Source organism: Triticum aestivum, chromosome 2A, assembly GCF_018294505.1.
Source record: "Triticum aestivum cultivar Chinese Spring chromosome 2A, IWGSC CS RefSeq v2.1, whole genome shotgun sequence".
Classification (NCBI taxonomy): Eukaryota; Viridiplantae; Streptophyta; class Magnoliopsida; order Poales; family Poaceae; genus Triticum; species Triticum aestivum.
In genome coordinates, this window is record NC_057797.1 from 419,158,769 (window position 1) to 419,171,899 (window position 13,131).

The 13,131-nt window shown below is 48.4% G+C and overlaps 1 protein-coding gene across 1 annotated transcript; it reads left to right on the top strand.

Moving 5' to 3' along the window:
- The first annotated feature begins 8,239 nt into the window (after positions 1–8,239).
- LOC123188865 (YLP motif-containing protein 1) lies at positions 8,240–13,131 on the top strand. Its single transcript, XM_044601137.1, has 5 exons — positions 8,240–8,478; positions 8,701–9,351; positions 9,720–10,338; positions 10,493–11,834; positions 12,679–13,131. The coding sequence occupies exons 2-5, from the start codon at positions 8,736–8,738 to the stop codon at positions 12,706–12,708; spliced, it is 2,607 nt and encodes an 868-aa protein (XP_044457072.1). The 5' UTR covers positions 8,240–8,478; positions 8,701–8,735; the 3' UTR covers positions 12,709–13,131.

Below are 13,131 nucleotides of genomic sequence, written 5' to 3' on the forward strand. Positions count from 1 at the left end.
CTCTGACTCGCTTCCTGGAAGCATCACACCTCAACTGAGCAGCCTCTTGATTCAGTGCCATGTTGTAGAACTCATCGTATCTCAAGGGCTCGAAGAGAACAAGAGCGAGTTGAATATCTTCTCTGAGACCACCCCTGAACTGGTATATCATGCTCTTCTCATCAGGCACGTCCTGCTTGGCAAAGCGGGCAAGCTTCTGGAACAACTTGTTGTAGTCATAGACAGACAAAGAGCCTTGCTTCAGATTGCGGAATTCCTCACGCTTGCTTTCAACCACGCTCTGGGGAATATGATGAGCTCGGAAATCTCGACGGAAATCATCCCAAGTGATAACACGTCCACCTCTGGAATCCTTGTACTACTGGAACCATTCTGCAGCTTGATCTTTGAGTTGGAAGGAAGCGAACTTGACAAAGTCCTCAGGTCTGACGTTACTGCACTCGAAATGCTTACACAGATCCACAAGCCAATCGTCAGCATCGGTTGCCTCAACACAAATGCTGAAAGTCTTTGGCCCGTTAGCAAGGAACTGGTTGAGTGTAGCAAAGTGACTCTGATTGCTGCCTTGATTCCCTTGACTGCTTTGATTGCGCTCTTGAAGAATTTGCATGATCAGCTATGTGTTTGCATTGGTTGCGGCCATCACAGCTTGCCATGCCTCTGGAGGAGGTGGAGGTGGTGGCGGATCAGGATTTGGAGTCATGCGCGTTGGAGGAGCCATCCTGAAGAGGTTAACCACCATTAGCACATTGACAGATAAATATTGAAGCTGAATCCAACAGAATGAAAATTGCAACATATAGTCTTCACATCCGAACAAAATGAACGAATGCATTCCTCTTGAAATGGTCACATATCCATAAATTGAGAAGCCACGTAGAATTAAGGTAGAAGAAGTAAAACAACAAGGTACGGATCAAGAACGAATAATCGGTAAGAAATCCCAATCTCAAACCAATATTCGTGGAAGAAGAACTAGAGCTACTAGAATTCCCACCTATGAAACTCCCGAACCTTTCCGGTTATGCAATCAGGTGTTGGGGATACAGGGGAAGCATAATATCTCACCCAAACTAGCAAATCCTACATCCAGCTGTATCCATCCTTCAACACATAACCAAGAAAACTTCGGAAACCATCTACCTCAACCTTCGAAAAGCATCTGTTATACAAGTTATGGCGATACTCCCGAACTCCCACCCCAGTACTGGGTGGCGTCGAGGTTATCTCACCAACGAACTGCATAAAAGAGATTTTCGATATCGGCGTACTAAACTCAAGTATTCCAGAATTGCAACGATAAAATTATGATGACAACACCTCAGAGCTCAACTCCCCGGGACACTTCCACTAAACCCCTGACAGGAGGCACCAAGACAGTATTCTCATCATAAGCCATCGGAACGATTCCCAGATACTCGCGTGATCCTAAAAAATTTAGTGAAATTTGAGAAGAGAAGAGTCAAAACTCTACGTCAGGATGCCTTACCAGAGCGATGAGGAGACTGGGAAGTAAAAAGAATTCCTAAGCTCTCCGATATATAATTCCTAAATGACTCAAAACATTTTTCTAGACACAACTCGGCCGCTAAAAACGATCAAGCAATGGGGCTCCTAAGGTCGGGGAAGGCTCTGATTACCAACTTGTAACACCCTCGATGCGACTATAGCTCCCACGTGTCGAGGCACGACTTAGAGACATAATCGCATTGAAGGCATATGTCGCAAGTTAGGCAATCTTCACAACATCCCATGTAATGTAAATAATAAGGGGAGATAACATAGTTGGCTTACACTCGCCACGTCAATCAAGAACATAAATAACATTACATCAACCAACACACTCATGGCCCGACTACGGTGCCAAAATAGAAGAGAACCCAACATGCGACACGGTCCCAATCACCCCCAACTGGGCACCACTACTGATCATCAGGAAAAGACACGTAGTAACGCTGAGAGTCCTCGTCGAACTCCCACTTGAGCTCGTACTCGTCACCTGGAGCGGAATCACCTGGACCTGCATCTGGAGTTATAGTACTGTGAGCCACAGGGACTCAGCAATCTCGCACCCTCGCGATCAAGACTATTTAAGCTTATAGGAAGGATAGGCAAATATATATGTGGAGCTGCAGCAAGCGACTAGCATATGTGGTGGTTAACTTATACGCAAAAGAGAGCGAGAAGAGGAGGCAAAGCACGAGCGAGAATCTAGAAGAACAACCTGCGCAAGCATAACTCCAACACCGTGTCCACTTCCCGGACTCCGCCGAGAAGAGGCCATCACGGTAACACACTCAGTTGATTCATTTTAATTAATTAAGGTTCAAGTTATCTACAACCGGACATTAACAAATTCCCATCTGCCCATAACCGCGGGCACGGCTTTCGAAAGTTCAATCCCTGCAGGGGAGTCCCAACTTAGCCCACGACAAGCTCTCACGGTCAACGAAGGAATAGACCTCCTCCCAAGACATTCCGATCAGACTCGGTATCTCGGTAACTCAAGACACTTCGACAAGTTAAAACAAGACCAGCAACACCGCCCGAATGTGCCGACAAATCCCGATAGGAGCTGCACATATCTCTTTCTCAGGGCACACTCAGATTGTCCTAGGTACGGGTAGGCCAGCCCAGAGTTGCCCCTGGTGGCCACCGGTAGCTGACAGGTGGACCAACACTCAGAGGAGCACTGGCCCGGGGGGGGGTAAAATAAGATGACCCTTGAGTCTGCAGAACCCAAGGGAAAGAAAAGGGCTAGGTGGCGAATGGTAAAACCAATGTTGGGCATTGCTGGAAAAGCTTTAATCAAGGCGAAATATCAAGGGGTTCCCATAATAACCCAACCGCGTAAGGAACGCAAAATCCGGGAACATAACACCGATCTGACGGAAACTAGGGCGGCAAGAGTGGAACAAAACACTAGGCGAGAGGCCGAGCCTTCCACCCTTTACCAAGTATATAGATGCATTAAGATAACATAGCAATATAATGATATCCCAACAAGTAAATAAATGTTCCAACAAGGAACGGCCTCCAATCTTCACCTGCAACTAGCAACGCTATAAGAGGGGGCTGAGCAAAGCGGTAACATAGCCAATCAACGGTTTGCTAGGACATGGTGGGTTAGAGGTTGACATGGCAATTTGGGAGACTGACAAGCAAAAGGTAGGCATCGCAGCAATGGCACAGCAAAAGAGCGAGCAAACTAGCATAGCAAAGATAGTAGTGATTTCGAGGGTATGATCATCTTGCCTGCACAGTTGTCAGAGTTGACTGGATCCTCAAGAGCAAACTCAACGGGCTCCTCGTTTGCGAACTCGTCTCCCGGCTCTACCCAAACAAGACAAACAAGCAACAAGGATACAATCAACCACGTGCAAGACCAAGCAATATGATGAAATGGTGATATGCTATGCGGGATGCGATGCAGGATGCAAAATGCAAGATATGGCAGGAAATGCATGAACTTGGCCTCAACTTGGAATTCCAAGGGTGCCACTGGAAAGAGGGGATGAAATCGCTTGAAAACGATATAAAGATCATTGGAAACGGAGTTACGGTTTGGAAATGGCAAGCGTTTTAAGAATGACACCGGTCTGCAATTTACAGCAAGTAGGCATCTAAATGCAACAAACGAACATGCTACAGCCACCAATCATGACAACAAAATACATGGCAGGGATGCACACAAGATGCTTAACAAAAGACTAGCACTGAGCCACGGCCAATTCATCCATTATGAGGTTCAAACAAGCATGGCAAAAACGCAAATGCAAAACAGATTCCAGACTTAGTGAAATTAACACTTGTCTGAAATTTCAGATCGTGAAGCCCTCTTCGGAGCAGCAAAACAACATGATACATGACCTGATTAAGACAAAGAAGAACATGGCATGGAGCTACTCAACAAGCTTAACAAAAGACCCAAAATAACCTGGGGCCAAAAGGGTTCATAAAATATACTAACGGGCACACGAACATAGCTAAAATACAATCAGTTTTCAGATAGTGAAAACTAGGACATGCTGAAATATAACTCACGAAGGCACGTAAACGAGCTCGATGCACTCACCACGGTGCAAGTCATGGCAAGGCAAGCATACATCCCTTAAGAAGGCACAAAATGCAAGCTGGACATGGCAAGAACAATGGCATAGCATGCACGGATCAACTACAATAACATCGGCAAAATCGCAAACAAGTTGACGATCTGCCCAGACTCACAACGAAGCAAAAGTAGAGCTCGATTGACTCAAGCTAGGGTGCCCCATAATTGCAAACAAAGACATGGATGGATAGAGCATAACATGATTAACAAAACTCCTTTACTGATCATCCTCAAAAGAGGCACGGATCACTAGGAAACAAGCTGAACATATGGCACCATGAACTAAATAATCCCAGACTTAGTGAAAACTACTAAGTCCCTGAAAACTGATTTACCGGGTGCCTCACTTTGCAAGGTTGCACAAGTCACCACACACATCCTAAAAATGCATGGGTTGCACCCCTAGAAAGAAGACAAAATCCTTATCAAAACATATGAAGGACTCACAGGCATATCACGCACACAACAATCATGGCAAAAATGACAAAAGTCTAAGATGAACTAGCAGATCTGACAATTAACTCACGAAGCCCTCTTCTAATAGCATTTCGGGCATCGAGATGAGCTCAAATGAAAATGATGCAATGGAACGAAATGATGTACTCTCTGAGATGAACATTTTGATATGCTATATGCCCAAATCGGAGCTACAGATGCAAAGTTACGGAGCCTCAAACATATCAACTTGGACTAAAAATTTAGGGACTTAGTGAAAAAACCCCTCTCTCAGATCAGATCTAGGGTTCTTTTTTTACCCCGCGCGCGACCGAGGCGGCCGGAGCACCGTTCGCCGGCGATAGGCAGGGCGGCGACCGGCGTGAGGAGGTGAGGCGGGGCCGGCGATGGCGACCGGTGATGGCGGTGGAGCGACGCCGGGCGGCGACGGCGGCCCGCGGCGAGGCGAGGTGGCAGGCGGCCCCGGGCGGCGGCGGCTGTCGGCGGGCGGAGCAAGGAGGCGACAGAGCGGCGCGGGCGGCGGCGGGCGACCGGGCGGGCGGCGGAGCTGGTGCGAGGCGGCGGCGGGCGGCGATGTGGGCCGCGGGGGCCGGCCTCGGGCTCCCGGGCCGCGGCCGCGGCGGGGACAGGCGAGGCCACGTGGCAAGCGGCGGTAGGCGGCGGCGGATCCGGACACGTCCGGCTCGGCGCGGACGTTGTCCGGTCGCGGCGGAGATCTATTTTTTTTAGGGTTAGGGGGAGAGAATCCGAGATTTGGAATGGGGGGGTATATATATATGCATAGAGGGAGTTAGGAGAGTCCAAATGAGGTGCGGTTTTCGGCCAGGCGATCGTGATCGAACGCTCTAGGACATGGAGCAGAGTTTGGTGGGTTTTGGGCCAAATTGGAGGGGTGTTGGGCTGCAACACACACGAGGCCTTTGCGGTCCCGCGGTTAATCGTTGGAGTATCAAACGAAGTCCAAAAGATACAAAACTTGATAGGCGGTCTACCGGTAGTAAATCAAGGCCGCTTGGCAAGTCTCGGTCCAATCCGGAAATGTTTAATCTCCACACACAAAAGAAAGCTAGAAATGACCATCGGAGGAGAACGAAGCGCCGGAATGCAAAACGGACAACGGGGAAAATGCTCGAATGCATGAGATGTACACGTATGTAAAAGCAATGCACATGATGACATGATATGAGATGCATGACAAAGAAAACAACACACGGAGACAAAGACCTGAACCCGAGAAATAAATATAACTTAACGCCGGAAACGGCAAGAGTTGGAGTACAAATAGGGAAAGTTACATCCGGGGCGTTACACATTTGTACTCACGTTTGCTTATTTTATGCTTTGCAGAGAGACTTGAGTCTCACTAGTAGTTCCGCATGGACTTCAACGTTTAGCTTGTTACCTTAGCTACGATCTTGTACCCTTAGGAGGGTCTTGTAGATAGTCAGGCTCCTCAGCCTTCTTCATTTGTAGTTGTCTGTACTCAGACAAGTTAAGCTTCCGCATGTGCTTGTTGCTTGTATACTCTGTATGTTGGGTCATGAGACCCATGTTTGTAATATCTGACTCTTCGGAGTCTTATGAATAAATACTTTGAGTCGTAGAGTTTTGTTGTGATGTCATGATGTATTTACACATATCGAGCATATTGTGTGTATGATTGAAATGCTTGGTATGTGTGGGATCTGACAACCTAGTTGTTTATCCTTGGTAGCCTCTCTTATGGGGAAATGTAGTCTTGTGTTTCCATGAGCCATAGTAGTCTGCTACAGCCCGGTTCACCGGAGTCCTGCTAGCCCAGCACTACTGCTCCGAAACACTTGACTGGCCGGCATGTGATTCACTTCGTTCCTGTGTCTGTCCCTTCGGGGAAATGTCACGCGGTGACATCCGGAGTCCTGCCTAGCCTGCTACAGCCCGGTTCACCGAAGTCCTGTTAGCCTAGTGCTACAGCCCGAATTCGCACGCTGCTGACCGACATGCTCGATGTTGATTCATGTATGCCTGTCCCCGTAAGTTAGTGCCACTTTGGGTTCACGACTAGTCATGTCGGCCCGGGTTCTCTGTCATATGGATGCTAGCGACACTATCATATACGTGAGCCAAAAGGCGCAAACAGTCCCGGGCCATGGTAAGGCGACACCCATGGGAATACCGTGCGTGAGGCCGCAAAGTGATATGAGGTGTTACCAGCTAGATCGATGTGACTTGGAATCGGGGTCCTGATAGTTTCACTCCACCTTTGCCAAACCTGATCTTCCCTGCGCTGCTCCAGCTAGCGACGTCCATAGCCACACCCATCCCCTATTTTTCTCCAAAGCCGTTGCAATGGGTGGTCGAGTGAGCTGGTCGGCGGCTCTACTGTGAGCAACAACACATGCAACTTTGACACTACAGGGGGGAGGCTGCCAGCGTTGCGGTTCAACTATCTCTCACCACATGCTCTACTCGCGAGTTGGGCTGCACGGTGCTGCAAGGGTCGCATGCTTATGCTGCGAGCCGAGCCACCTGAGGAGACAATGACCAGTGCGTGAAGACATCGGTGCTGCGACCTGTGGTGCACCGAACTTCACCCGTTTGTTAGCATAGCTACAACCGGCTATGTCGGAGTTGCAGTCAGCAAGGGGCAGAGCTGCAATAGGCCAAGATAAAGCTGCAACCGACAATGACACTACTACAATCATTGACGACGATACTGTGAGTGACGGGGGACGAGCGGCGGTGATGCGACGGTGCCGCTTCATGTCGCGGAGGACGCTCGTGCGACGACTGCCGAGTCGAGCTGCTGCAACCGGCGACGGGCGATGCTAAAATGAGCCACCTACCACGATAATAGTGCAAGGGCGGCGACGACGAGCTGTAACGAGCGGCGAGGATGATGACCTGCGATCGATGGCGAGGGCGGCAAGCAACGACGGACGGCGAGGGTGGTGGCGGGGAAGGACAACCGGCAAGAGACAGAAAACACGTTGTATGTTTGCGAAGGATGGCTACGCGTGCGAGTGGATTCGGGTAGAAAGTGATTGTATTGCCGGGACATCATGATCGAACGGACAGGAGGCGACCGATCCTGGTTTAGAATCGGTTGACCTACGCCGTTTATCGGCCTTACGCAAAAAGCCTTTTGAACCTTGAACAGAGCACGAACTTGCTGAGAACCACACCCGCAGACCTGGCCAAACGGGCCGGCCCGGCACGGCACGGCACGGCCCGTGCTAATCGTGCCTGGCCCGGCACGGCCCGCCATGGCACGTTTAATAGCCGGGCCGTGCCGTGCCGGCCCACGGGCGCTGCTCCTTGGCCCAGGCACGGCCTGATTAGTAAACGGGCCGGCCCGATGGCCCGTTTAGCACGCTGGGCTGCACATTTTCAGCCTGCTGGGCTGGTTTTTAGGCCTATTGGGCTGTATTTTAGGTATATATATATATATATATAAATCTAAAAATATATATAAAAAAATTAAACGGGCCGTGCCGTGCCGGCCCGCGTGCCCAGGCTCCAGGCCCAGGCACGGCCCAAGGCGTGCCGCGTGCCGGGCACGGCCCGTTTAGCCCGTGCCGTGCCTGGCCCATGGCGGGCCGTGCCGGCGTGCTCGCGGGCCGGCCTGTTTAGCCCGGCCCGTTTGGCCAGCTATACACACCCGTACGATCGCGAAGCCGACCCGACCGACCTGAGCCCATCCACCCAACCCAGCCCGAGCCGGTTCGTTCTCCCCAATCCATCCGCTCCCACTCCCAACCTCGCCGGTCGCATCCGAACCCCGCCGCGCGCCGCCGGCCCCGCCCGTTCGTCCTAGGTCAGAAGCCAACCGCCGGCGACTGCCGCCCGCCGCAAACCCTCGACGCCCCCCCCCCCCCCCCCCCCCCCCGGAGATTTCGCTTCGATTCCAACTCGAACCCAGCTCGTGAGAGGTAATTTTCGAGCCCCCCTCCGCGCATTCATCGACTCCCGGTTCGTGGTGCGGTTGCTACGGTCGTTTCGATCCTTGCATGATTCGATCTAGGGTTTGTGGTTCGCGGAATGGGGGTGCTTCATGTGGGTTAATCGCGTTGTTGGCTGTTTGATTGTTCCCCATCTCCTGTTCGATTAGTTCGTTTTGTGGAGTAATAACCAGCAGCTCTACTATTTTGCAGGAGGTTTCTTCAAGGGTTTGGACTCCGAGCCGGGGATGTACGGACAGGGAGGGGGCTTTAATCCACACTTCCGTCATGCCGCACCACCGCCGCTTCCGCCGCTGTCGCAGCAACCGCTGCCGCCGCCGCCGCCTCGACCACAAGCTGGGGTAACGGCTGGCTTCCCCCAGCAGTCGTTACCACCGCCACCGCCGTTGGCGCAGTACCCGCAGCCCCCAGCAATGCGTCCACCGCCTGGGCAGTACCAGCATGGCATGCTGCCACATCAGAATCAGGCCTATCCTTATGCCCATCTCAGTCAGATGCACCACATGCCAATGCTCCCACATCAGAGGGGTTTTGGGCATATGCAAATGCCTGGGCCGCCGCAAGCCATGTATCAGCCCCCTCCGCAGTATCCCATGCCAGTGCCTCTCCCTCCACCACCACCGCGGCCACCAAGCATTGCTCCAGATAACCTCCCACCTCCACCCCCGCCACCATCTTCTCCCCCTCTAATGCCTCCGTCACCACCAGCTGCTCCAGCAACTGCAGAGTCATGTGCAGAGACAGAAGGAAAGGAAGGTGCCCCAGATGGTGGTCATGAAGGCAAAAGTGAGAAAGAAGCAACTGAATTAATTGTGTCTGATGACTCGGATATGGATATGGGTGGTGAGTGGATCCTCCCCACTCTCCACATTGTGTATCGTAGCATTCCTTTTTTGCGGGGTTGTATCGTAACATTCAGCTTGGCACATCTTATGGCGCAAGTTGTTAATTACTCTGTGGGTTTATTTGGTATCCTGCCCATTTTACCTGATAGTGGTCCAGTATGTTCTCTTCTTTTTCTGTACAGTTCTATGACCATCAACCTTGTCCATCTGCATAGCAATCTATATGATGGCTAACTATCAATATATCTATGTCCTTCTCTACCAATGTACCACTACTCAGACTTCTGGATTGATATGACACTCCATTCAGCTTCATTCTTGAGCTAGTTTATTTCTGTAAATTTACTTTCTGAAGTTAAATTTCAGGAGATGAGGACTCACCATCAAGGGTTCATCTGAGCGTTGTCAATTCTTCGCCTGCTGCTGCTGAATGCTCTGGAGATAATAATACTGTTAATGTGCCAAAGGCTGTTAATGACATGTCCAACCTTGGCAGTGATTTGGCACCTGGCAGCAGTGGGAAGACTAAAACTGGAAATGTGTCTGTCGAAGCTGGGAGCCAGTTGCAGTTAATACAACAAGACTATGCCTCAGATGATAGCGAGGATGAGGAGGAGCATACTCGTGCTTCCAGCAACCCTGTGCTGCCTGAAGATAATGAGCCGAATCAATCAAGTGATACAAACACTGAAATTGGTCATCAGCAGGTTACTAATGCAGAGGAAAATGTGAATGCAGCTCCTTGCCTTCAGCAGAATTATGAGCCTAGAATGCATCAGCATAAGGATGAGAGAAGCCCAATAAATCACAACTCAGATGAGCCGGGGCAGCCAGTCACAGAAAGTTTAAGTGGCAGTGAGTCTGCTGGAAGGCAACATAGTGAAAGGTATGGGAGGATCCAGACAAAACGAATCCGTAGCCAGTCACCTATAGCAAGGAGGAGCTGTAGCCCTTCCGGAGAGAACAAGCACAGTCCATCCCAAAGGTACCGGACCTTGCACCACTCACTAAAAAATGCATCCGCTTATCTCTATAAATTGGAAGCCTTTTTTTTTTGCCTCTAATTTGTTTTACATGCCATCTAGTTTATTAGTAGGGCCCCTTCTGGATTTCTAAGAACGCGTTTTTTCTTCTTTCAGTTCATCACATGAAAGGCAAAGCAGGTCACCACTTGCTAAGCGGGCTAATCTTCATCAGAGCAAATCAGCACACCATGTGAGTTTGCTACCAGGACAACCACTAGTTGCAAGTTCAGAACCCCAGATGCAGTTTCAGCCAAATGCTATGGCACCATCAAATGATTTCCTGCAGAATCAGATAAGAACCTATACTGCACCAGATCTTCCTCATCCTAGGCCATTGGATTTCCATCCTCATGCTCCCCAGCCAGTTCTTCCTTCTCAACAGCAGCCTGCTGCCTTCCACAATGATGAGTTTAAGAGCCCTTTTTCCCTTGACAATGCACCAGTTCTTCTTCCAGATGGACGGCCAGAGTTTTCTGCTGGTGTAGGCCTGTCTTATTCAAGTCATCAATCTTCATATAACCAGCAACAGCCTCCTCCTGGCAGTTTGGCTTCGGGAGCTAACATAGCTTACCCATCTTTCCAGATATTTCCATCAAATCTGCCAGGAAGTAGTGACTTGGGTCCTGTACCTATATCTGACATTGTTCTGCCTAAATCGTCTATCAAGCCACACTACAACCCATTTGCATCTACCTTTGAAACAGATCCGACTCTTGATATTAGTCCTATTCAAAGTCCAAATGCTGTTGAGTCTGCTTCAGCAAAAGCAGTAGAGCTCATGAATACAACTAGTCCTTTTGGTCAGTCTGTTCCTGGATCTGGAACTCGTTTCAATGAAAGTTCTGCAGAAGTTGTGCCCAGTCGGCAGAAACAACCTTGTCCTGGCTTTACTCCTATGGGTCCCTATGATCCACTTCTGGATAGTATTGAACCCTCAAGCAATTCAATCAACAAGATGGATCTTGGTCAAGAGGCGAATCTGAGTGCCACTGGTAGTCGCAATGCATCAAAACTTGTGAACATAGAAGTGGAGAGTAAAAATATGCACGGACTCGGGCTTGTTGCTGAATCAGAAGTTGTAGAACTTGGAGAGGTGGCAGCAGATACTGAAACAGGTGTGGTGGAGAATGTAAGTCCTGAGCCCTTAGGTGCTAAGGACTGGAGCTCAGATATTCCTGGTGATATCGACAATGACCAGTCATTGGATGTAAGTAAGAAGAGTAAGGACTCCAGATCAATGAAGCTTTTTAAGGCTGCTATTGCAGATTTCGTTAAAGAAGTTCTTAAGCCATCATGGAGGCAGGGAAACATGAGCAGAGAGGCTTTCAAAATGATTGTTAAGAAAACAGTTGATAAGGTCTCTAGTTCGGTTCCTGGCAATCATATACCGAAAACACCAGCCAAGATTAGACAGTATGTCCAGTCTTCCCAAAGGAAAGTGACCAAACTAGTAATGGTATGTCTACACTGCTACCAGCATACTGGTTATGTACTGAATCTGCCAATACTCATTCTGGCAATATGTTTACTTTACAGTTTCCAGTATTTACCATGCTGTACTATATGGTCATTTTACATGGTTGTTTAAATATCTAAACACCCGAAAATATGCTATGCCACTTATAGTGTGAAACGCAACATATGTTCTTGTCTTCATGCTATTCAGTTCTTAAACTATGATTTTGTAAATGGAGATGGCGAGAATTCTTTGGTAATTGGGTATGAATTTAGCATCATGTAATTCTAGTTTACACTGTTATGTTTGGGAGGTTGGGATTCATCTTAAGTTTTGAATGCTTAAATTAGATAAATAACAACCTGGAGGCAAGCAAGTTTTATTTATTGAACCGTTTACATTGAATTGTTGGAATGTTTTGACAAGAAGGAACAGTTGGAAGGCTATAGTTTTTCAACAGTTTGCTGATGCTTTGTCTAATTGGCTAGGATGAATAAAGGCATTCTTGTGCACTTTTTGTTCTTCTAGCGTTCTTATTTTGGTTGCTGGTTTCAGTTTTAGGTTTTGGTTATTTTAGTTTCCAGATTGTGTAGGCTTCTTATGGCAATGAAGCCTTGCAGTCTGTTACAATAGTAAATTTGTTTTATCTATTAATATGTTTCAGCAGGGAACTCCCTTACCGTTTTCCGAGAAAAAAATGAACAAATTGGAAGAACAGCTATGCATGGGTGCACATAATTCTAAGTTTTACATATATATATTGTGTTTCACATGCTCTTTACTTGTGTTCAGCATAATTATGTTTGGATATGTATGTACCAATCGATTTATTTCATTTCTTCAGGGTTATGTTGACAAGTATGTGAAGTTATAGCTGCATCCTTAAATTGGACTGGGCCAATCAGAAGAGACTTCCTTTGCAGTTGTAAAACTTGTGAAGAGTACTGATTCAGGTGGCAAGCCGTGTATTGTCTCTAATGGAACATCTATTTGCATGAGAAAGTCCTTTAGCAAGAAGGTATTCTTGTAAGTACTGAGGGAACGGCTGTATTAGAATCACGTGTTTAAACATCAGTTCCATATTCGGTTAAGTTGCTGCCTAGTCCTGTTCTGTTGGTTGTAAAGCACTTTGTTGATATTTCTTTCCCTTTCCACCCAACACAGGGTATAGGCCTGATAGCAGGATGATGTATTTTTCCTTGAGCTGGTTTCTTTAGAACATTCATTTTTGTATTTTTGTAGTAATACTTAAGTGTGGACCAAGCCGCCATGCTTACCTTCATCAGATGATCTTACA